Below are 10,000 nucleotides of genomic sequence, written 5' to 3' on the forward strand. Positions count from 1 at the left end.
GCAGAGGACGATCACGCCGCCCAATGTGAAAACCAAAGTGACCGGTTATTAATATGAAGTGAGGTGTCACAGACTTCTATTCTGCATCCCTATGCGCGGATATAACTGAGGACGCGCGGGTGCTGAGGTAGAGAGGGAGGTGTCGCGGACGCCGCCCTCTCTATTCTGCCGCCCTATGCGCGGATATAACTGAGGACGCGCGGGTGCTGAGGTAGAGAGGGAGGTGTCGCGGACGCCGCCCTCTCTATTCTGCCGCCCTATGCGCGGATATAACTGAGGACGCGCGGGTGCTGAGGTAGAGAGGGAGGTGTCGCGGACGCCGCCCTCTCTATTCTGCCGCCCTATGCGCGGATATAACTGAGGACGCGCGGGTGTCGCTACCTCTGCCGCCCTATACGCGGATATAACTTAGGATATGCGGGTGCTATTGGAGGTGTCGCTGACGCCGCCCTCTCTATTCTGCCGCCCTATGCGCGGATATAACTGTGGACGCGCGGGTGCTGAGGTAGGGAGGGAGGTGTCGCGGAAGCCACCCTCTCTCTTCTGCCGCCCTATGCACGGATATTACTGAGGACTCGCGGGTAACGCTACCTCTGCCGCCCTATACGCGGATATAACTGTGGACGCGCGGGTGCTGAGGTAGAGAAGGAGGTGTTGCGGACGCCGCCCTCTCTATTCTGCCGCCCTATGCGCGGATATTACTGAGGACGCGCGGGTGCTGAGGTAGAGAGGAAGGTGTCGCGGACGCCGCCCTCTCTATTCTGCCGCCCTATGCACGGATATAACTGAGGACGCGCGGGTGTCGCTACCTCTGCCACCCTATTCGCGGATATAACTTAGGACACGCGGGTGCTGAGGTAGGGAGGGAGGTGTCGCGGACGCCGCCCTCTCTATTCTGCCGCCCTATGCGCGGATATAACTGTGGACGCGCGGATGCTGAGGTAAGGAGGGAGGTGTCGCGGACGCCACACTCTCTATTCTGCCGCCCTATGCACGGATATTACTGAGGACGCGCGGGTGTCGCTACCTCTTCCGCCCTATACGCGGATATAACTTAGGACATGCAGGTGCTATTGGAGGTGTCGCTGACGCCGCCCTCTCTATTCTACCGCCCTATGTGCGGATATAACTATGGACGCGCGGGTGCTGAGGTAGAGAGGAAGGTGTCGCGGACGCCGCCCTCTCTATTCTGCCGCCCTATGCACGGTTATTACTGAGGACGCGCGGGTGTCGCTACCTCTGCCACCCTATTCGCGGATATAACTTAGGACACGCGGGTGCTGAGGTAGGGAGGGAGGTGTCGCGGACGCCGCCCTCTTTATTCTGCCGCCCTATGCGCGGATATAACTGTGGACGCGCGGGTGCTGAGGTAGGGAGGGAGGTGTCGCGGACACCGCCCTCTCTATTCTGCCGCCGTATGCGCGGATATTACTGAGGACGCGCGGGTGTCGCTACCTCTGCCGCCCTATACGCGGATATAACTTAGGACATGCGGGTGCTATTGGAGGTGTCGCTGACGCCGCCCTCTCTATTCTTTCGCCTATGTGCAAATATATCTGAGGGCGCGGGTGGTGAGGGAGGTGTCGCGGACATAACTGAGGACGCGGGTGGTAAGGGGAGGTGTCACAGACGCCGCCCTCTCTATACTGCCGCTCTAGGTGGCCGCCTAGGTCGCCTCTATGGACGCGCCGGCCCTGTGTGTGTGTGTTACAGCCAAATCTAAGGGTGCTTTCACACCTACACTTTTGTTTCGGAACGTGTCTCGTTTGCCCAGTTAGCGCGGTTCGTTTGGCATATGCGAACAGGGGAATCGCGCTCTGTTCCGCGCCAAAGTAATCGCTCCGAGATCGCTTGAATGAGGTGGTCTCGGCTCGATTGAAACTAACCCTGGAGCGGTTTGATTACAGTGACAGTGATCCGATCCGAGCGCGGTTATATCACAGTGTTTTATGGATATGTAATAGGCTTACGGCTATATGAAGAGAGAATTATGAGTATGGCGGGAAGTTTCGCGAGTCTCCGGATGCCCGCAAACGAGTGATGATCTCCCGGTAATCTCGCGTCTCCCTCCCGGTCCTCAAATAGGCATCGTCGCGCACCCTTCTCACCCCTCCCCACCGCATCTCTCTTCAGACATGTCACGCGCACACCCTGTCAATCACCACCAAACCACCACCTCTCCTGACAGCTGAGCGGGACGCTGCAAAATAAACCCTGACACTCTGACCAATCATGTGAGTTACTTGTTTTAGCTCTTTTGGTCCGATTAGAAACTTTGCAGTGTGAAAGCGAACCGCTACAAGAGCAAAGAGCAACAATGTAACAATTGTAATCTCTGTTTCAGAACAACTGAATCGATTCACAGGTGTGAAAGCACCCTAAATCTCAAAAACTCTTTTCATATTTACAGAACACAACTCATTTGCTCAGTGTAAACATCTTGTCTTAGTCCTCCTGTCCAGCGCATAGTGAATGAATGAGTTGTGTATTCAGGTGAAAGTAGTCTGCTAATGAGAACACTTAATCACGTATGATCTGACAGAGAAAGAAGCGAGTATTTAATAGAGTTCAATAAACATTTACAGCATTAGCTCTCCACCCAGCCAGATTCATAGCTCCTCTGCAGACAGGAACATTTGCTGTCTGTGTGTCCAGACGGTTTTCTGATGACTTCACTAGACAACACACACACACAGTCTTGAGGTCATGTGACACGAGCACAGTAGTGTCATAAAGAGAAGCGAACAGCTGCAGGGTCTCTCACACAACAGAGAATCTCACACCAGTCATGAGAGAGGAATGCACACACACACACACACACACACACGCACGCACACCTCTGTAATCCTATCACATATAAACACAGCAGAAGATGACTCTGAAATCTAGAGTTGAAGCTTTTCTGTGAACTTTAGTCTTTGTCTAATATTTCCTAAATGATGTTGAACAGATTCAGGAATTTTTCACAGTATTTCCTCTAATATTTGTTCTTCTGGAGAAAGTCTTATTTGTTTTATTTGGGCTAGAATAAAAGCTGTTTTCAATTGTTTTAAAGCCATTTTAAGGTCAATATTATTAGCCCCCTTAAGCAATATTAGTGTTTGATTGTCTCCAGAACAAACCATCATTACACAACGACTTGCCTAATTACTCTAACTTTACCCTAATTACCCTAGTGAAGCCTTTACATGTCACTTTAAGCTGTATAGAAGTGTCTTGAAGAATATCTAGTCTAATATTATGTGCTGTCATCATGACAAAGATAAAATAAATCATTGATTAGAGATGAGCTATTAACACTGTTATGATTAGAAATGTGTTGAAGAAATCTGCTCTACGTCAAACAGAAATTGGGGGAAAAATATACAGAGGGGCGAATAATTCTGACTTCAACTGTATGTGTGTGTGTGTTTCAGACGCTCGACTCGGAGGAGGGATCCAGACCCGGATAAGAGCGGCCAGTTCCTGATGGGTCAGGGTGAGTGATTGGGATTTCACCACAGTTTATTAGTCAATAAACTCTCTGAGCATCTGAGATTTATAGTGTTACGTGTGAAGTGATGAAGACAGATAACGTCACACAAACACGTCCAGAGTTGCGCAAACCTGTCATTACACTTCAACACCCAACAGTTCAGGTGTTACTGTTGCTAGGCACATACCAACAGCTAACAGGAACTCACCTTACCAAGTAGCATTCTTCATTTGATGACATACAAAGTGCTTTGAAATCTGCATTTTTTATTCAGTGTTTGACGTAATCTCAATTGAATTGGCCAGGGCATAGCGAAGCTCGTCCCTTTAAAAAAAACCCAATGGGGTTTAGTTTTTTCACAGCTCTGCCAAAGAGCTTAGAATGACCAAGAGGCGACACTCAATAGAACGTTTCATTGCAACAGCAGCGCCCAGCAACAGCCCTGGATTCCGCCATCTTGGAGTGAAAGCCATTGGCCGTCTATTGGATCTTATTGCTGTCACGATGGCAAACAGCTGCCGTGATTTTATTTCTTTAATTTAAAAAGCGCATTAAAGCTGAGATACAACCTGAAAGATGACAATGCAACACTTACTATCACAATCATCAGCACTTTTAATAGTTTATTTCACGGATTTATAATATGCTGCTGTTCTATTGGAGTTTTCATTCCAAATTGGCCGCCGCGCCATCTAGTGGCTGTTTACCAAATTGCACTAGAGTGTCGCCTCTTGGTGATTCTATGCTCTTTGGCTCTGCCAGTGATAGTGGTTGGACACACAGCTAATGAGAAGAAAAAGGGGGGCATGTCAGACACTAGAGAGCATATGATTGGTCAGAAGATTTGATGAGAAGCTGAAGTATGAGGTGACGGGAATAAGATAGTGATGGGAAGTTCAGATCATTTTACTGATTTGGACCTTTGAGTCTCGTTCATTGAGGAACGAATCTTTTTTCCGAGTCGTTCAGTTTGCCAAAATAACATTAAAAGATGGCAACACAGTGGCGCAGTAGGTAGAGCTGTCGCCCCACAGCAAGAAGATCTCTGGTTCAGCTGGGTCAGTTGGTATTTCTGTGTGGAGTTTGCATGTTCTCCCTGCGTTCGCGTGGGTTTCCTCCGGGTGCTCTGGTTTCCCCCACAGTCCAAACACATGTGGTACAGGTGAACTGGGTAGGCTAAATTGTCCGTAGTGTATGCATGTGAATGAGTGGGTGTTTCCCAGAGATGGGTTGCAGCTGGAAGGGCATCCGCTATGTAAAAAAGTGCTGGATAAGTTGGCGGTTCATTTCGCTGTGATGACCCTGGATTAATAAAGGGACTAAGCCGGAATATTGAAAACTATATTATATTGAAATTATTGAACTATAAATATTGAAATACTAAAACTTGCATTTGGTAAAATAAATGTAAAACTAAAATATAATCATATCAGTAAGTGATGTTCTTGGTTTATTTTGTTTATATTTAATTTACTGCATAATTTTGCAGTTAGCATTTAGTAAGTTCTAAGTAAATCAAATGAGATCTAAATCTCTGGATAACACAATAATAATGATGCTTGCTTGTGCTTCTTATTTTTTTTTCTTCTTATTATTATTATTTTGTTTGTTAATAGTATTTATTTATTTATTTTATTTTATTTTATTTAGCCAGGAGATCACATTGAGACAGTACTGTCTCTTCTTTCAGTGAGACCTGATCAAGATGGCAGGCAGCACATAAAGTTTCTCATAAAAATCACAAAACAATACTTTAAAATTACAATGAATTATCGTAATTAATAACAATAAATTGTTATAAATATCAGGGGTGTCAAAATTAATTGTTTCTTTGGTGCACCGCGATGCAGACGCGGACAATTCGGTATTGGTTCAGTAATAATAATAACCGGTTATTATGTACTGACGTCATTTATCTCCTGTGCGCTCTGTCGCGAGGGAGGTGAGCGCGAGTATTTACAACACTCAGCCAACTTAGGGCCGGTCCGTGGCATAGGCACCATAGGCAAATGCTAAGGGCGCTGTATATCCAGGAGTGCGCCAGAAATGAGCGCGGTTCAGTTGGTTTTGTTTTCGATATTCTTGACACACATTCAGTTACAGACGGCAATAACTCAAAAACCTCTTACCTTAAAAAGATCTAAAGTGTTTCCTGTGTTTTTATGTTTCACAGCTGTCTTTCTTTTTTTTCGCTCCACACTAAGATCACTGCTCCGTTTAAGCCCTCGCAATATGTGTTTAGCCGGGAGAGCTCGCGCTGAGAGGAGCTCTCAGCAAGGGACCGTCGGAAAAGTGCTTTTTTTTTTTTTTTTTTTTTTTTCTGCTCCCCTCTTCGCGAGCTCTCCCTGTTGCGAGGGCTTAAGTGTGTGTGTGTGTGTGTTTGTTTATTTGGTGCTGTCTGTTTGTGTTTGAATGAGAGACAGTGTGGTGCTGTGTCTCTGTGTGTTTATACAGACAGCTTGTTATAGCCTCTCCTCTAAAAAATAACACTGTATATGGAAAGCATCGTCACCGTGATGCACCGAAATATCGAATTAAACCGAATCGAAGGCATGATAATCGTAACCGAACCGAACCGTGAGACCAGTATAGGTTCACACCTCTAATAAATATATTTCTAAAATATTCAAATTAGTTTTTCTGGTATCATTGTAGTTTTGCTATCTTATTTATCACTATTTTAACTTAGATTATCAGTATTATTTAACATGTCTATATTGTTTTACTAATATTTATTTCGGTTTTAATTATTTTAGTACATTAAACCGTTTATTTAGTACTTAAAAATGTTCATTCATTCATTTTCTTTTTGGCTTAGTCCATTTATTAATTAGGGGTCAGCACAGTGGAATGAACCGCCAACTAATCCAGCATGTTTTACACAGTGGATGCCCTTTCAGCTGCAACCCAGTACTGGGAAACACCCATACACATCCATTCACACACTCATACATTAGGACCAGTGTAGTTACTCAATTCCACTATAGCGCATGTGTTTTGACTGGGGGGGAACTAGAGCACCCACGCTAACACGGGGAGAACATGCAAACTCCACACAGAAACACCAACTGACCCAGCCGAGGCTCGAACCAGCGACCTTCTTGCTGTGAGATGACAATGCTAACCACTGAGCCTCCACACCACCCTTTATAAATGTTTGAAATATAATAAGTGCATGTTGTAGTTGTTTTAATGTAATGTAATGTAATGTAATGTGTGTGTGTGTGTGTGTGTGTGTGTGTGTGTGTGTGTGTGTTTCTGACAGGGATTAAAGTGTACATTGATCCGTTCACGTACGAGGATCCGAATGAGGCTGTGCGGGAATTCGCTAAAGAGATCGACGTGTCGTTTGTGAAGATCGAGGAGGTCATCGGTGCCGGTGAGAACTGTGTGTATGTGTGTGTGTGTGTGTTGCACAGGTGTGGCGTGAGTCTCATGTTTCCCTGTGAACAGCAGTAATGTGGACACACACACCTGATGAAAGCGCAGCTCGGGTTACAGCATTGTGTGCATGTCCATCTGATATTCCTCATACAGGTGAGTTTGGTGAGGTGTGTCGCGGCCGGCTCAAGGTTCCCGGGAAGAAAGAGAACTACGTGGCCATCAAGACGCTGAAGGGCGGATACACGGACAAGCAGAGGCGTGACTTCCTGTCTGAGGCGTCAATCATGGGTCAGTTCCAGCACCCCAACATCATTCATCTGGAGGGAGTGATCACAGCTTCCTGTCCCGTCATGATTCTGACCGAGTACATGGAGAACGGAGCACTCGACTCCTTCCTGCGGGTCAGTACTGTCTGTCGGTCTGTCTGTCCATTCATCTGTCTGTCTGTCTGTGCGTCTGTCTATCTTTCTGTCTGTCTGTCTGTCTGTCTGTCTGTCTGTCTGTCCATCTATCTGTCTATTTCTCTGTCTGTCTGTCTGACCATCTATTTGTCTGTTTTTCTGTCTGTCCATTCGTCTAACTGTCTGTGCGTCTGTCTGTCTGTCTGTTTGTGCATCTGTCTATCTCTCTTTCTGTCTGTCTGTTTTTCTGTCTGTCCATTCGTCTATCTGTTTATTTCTCTGTCTGTCTGTCTGTCTGTCTGTCTGTTCGTCTATTTGTCTGTCTGATTGTGCGTCTGTCTATCTCTCTATCTGTCTGTCTGTCTTTCTGTCTGTCTGTCCGTCCATCTATCTGTCTGTTTCTCTGTCTATCTGTCTAATCTCCGTCTGTCTGTCTGTCTGTCTGCTTGTCTGTCTGTCCGTCTATCTGTCTGTCTTTCTGTCCGTCTGTCTGTCCGTCTATCTGTCTGTCTGTCTCTGCATCTGTCTATCTCTCTTTCTGTCTATCTGTCTGTCTGTCCGTCCGTCTATCTGTCTGTCTTTCTGTCTGTCTGTCTGTCCGTCAGTCTAACTGTCTATTTCTCCGTCTGTCTGTCTGTCCATCCGTCTGTCTGTCTGTCCGTCCGTCTATCTGTCTGTCTGTCTCTGCATCTGTCTATCTCTCTCTCCGTCTGTCTTTTTGTCTGTCTGTCTGTCCGTCTGTCTATCTGTCTGTCTGTCTGTCTGTCTGTCCATCTGTCTGTTGGTCCGTCTATTTGTCTATTTCTCCATCTGTCTGTTTGTCTGTCTGTCCGTCTATCTGTCTGTCTTTTTGTCTGTCTGTCTGTCCGTCCGTCTATCTGTCTATTTCTCCGTCTGTCTGTCCGTCTGTCTGTCCGTCTGTCTGTCTGTCTGTCTGTCTGTCTGTCTGTCTGTCCGTCCGTCTATCTGTCTGTCTCTGCATCTGTCTATCTCTCTTTCTGTCTGTCTGTCTGTTTCTCTTTCTGTCCGTCTGTCTGTCTGTCTGTCCGTCCGTCAATCTCTCTGTCTGTCTGTACGTCTGTCTGTTGATCTGTCTATCCGTCTATCTCTCTCCCTGTTTGTCTGTCTGTCTGTCCGTCCGTCCATCTATCTCGCTTTCTGTCTGTTGGTTCGTCTTTCTGTCTGTCTGTCTCTATGTCTGTCCGTCTTTCTATCTCTCTGTCTGTCTGTCTGTCTGTCTGTCTGTCTGTCTGTCTGTCTGTCTATCTATCTATCTATCTATCTATCTATCTATCTATCTATATTTATTTTTCTGTCTGTCTATCTGTCTGTCTGTCCATCTATCTGACCACGCGTCTCTCTCTCTCTCTCTCTCTCTCTCTCTCTCTCTCTCTCTCTCTCTCTCTCTCTGTCTCTCTCTCTGCAGCTGAATGATGGTCAGTTCACTCCTATCCAGCTGGTGGGGATGCTGCGTGGAATCGCGTCTGGAATGAAGTATCTGTCTGAGATGAGCTTCGTTCATCGTGATCTGGCGGCGAGGAACATCCTGGTCAACAGTAACCTGGTGTGCAAAGTGTCCGACTTCGGCCTGTCCCGATTCCTGACGGAGAACTCGTCTGATCCCACCTACACCAGCTCACTGGTGAGAAGCTGCTCTTTCAGACACACACTGATGCTGTCTCTAGACTCAAAGATGGATTTTCATGCTTGAAGACCTGAATGCCTAATCCAGGGGTACCCAAATGTTTCATCCCGCGACCGCCCAAAAAATAAATATATAAACCTTGCACACTACGGTGCACACTTACCAATAGCCCCAAGTCTATTCAACGTTTAATTTTGAAGAACGCCACTCGGAGACCATCCTCATCCTCAATGTTCAGTAGTGTCCTGTATTTATTTTTAATGTATGTGAGTGTCGTATCGGTGTCAGAAAGTTTAACTTGGTGTCATAAAATCAATATGCTGTGTCTTTAATATAACGTAATTACCCCCGGGGTTGCAAACTAATCAAAAGGCATGTTGTTTTTTATTGTAACTATTAACTACTATTTTTTATTTTTTTTTGTGTGTGTTTAACAAGACAATACATCATATGATACAATACAACAAAGGAAAAAAAATTTCTTATTTTCCCACTATCGCCTTGAAATAAAATAAATTAAAATGTATGAATTATAAACAAACATATCCTCTAAAAGAAATAATAAATTAAAAATAAAATACAAGAATTAAAATAAATTTTTAAACAATATAATAATAAATGAGCAAGTTTATAATAAAAGCAAAATAAATAAATAAATAAATAAATAAATAAATAAATAAATAAATAAATAAAATAAAAATATATAAATATAATTTAATATAATTCATATTTGTAATTTTGTAATCTTGGTGACTATTTTTGACAGTTATTATTATTAAGACGTTACTTAATATTTACAAACATATTATGTAGTTTTATGTAGAATTTACAATATATATTAATATTTTTTATTATTATTTATTTTATATGTTTGCAGATTTTCTGTCAGAATTATTCGGAATGTTTTTGCTGTTTCCTTTTTCTGTGCCAATTTCCATATTTTAGCAGATATTTAGCAGTGTTTTTGTATTTATGTTCCAGAGTTATGCATTTCTGTAGTCATTTAGGACTTGTGTTCTCCACTCAGATGTTTAGATGCACAGTGGAATGAACCGTCAACTATTCCAGCATATGTTTTACACAGTGGATGCCCTT

General features: G+C 44.5%; 1 protein-coding gene across 1 annotated transcript in view; it reads left to right on the plus strand.

Annotated features, from left to right (window-relative positions):
* ephb4b (eph receptor B4b) overlaps positions 1 to 10,000 on the plus strand; it is a 46,794-nt gene that overhangs the window by 33,373 nt on the left and 3,421 nt on the right. Inside the window, 4 exon segments of the mRNA NM_131417.1 lie at positions 3,417 to 3,478; positions 6,741 to 6,854; positions 7,013 to 7,260; positions 8,687 to 8,902. Of these exon segments, the coding sequence (NP_571492.1) occupies positions 3,417 to 3,478; positions 6,741 to 6,854; positions 7,013 to 7,260; positions 8,687 to 8,902 (640 nt within the window).

This window comes from Danio rerio, chromosome 23 (assembly GCF_049306965.1).
Source record: "Danio rerio strain Tuebingen ecotype United States chromosome 23, GRCz12tu, whole genome shotgun sequence".
NCBI lineage: Eukaryota > Metazoa > Chordata > Actinopteri > Cypriniformes > Danionidae > Danio > Danio rerio.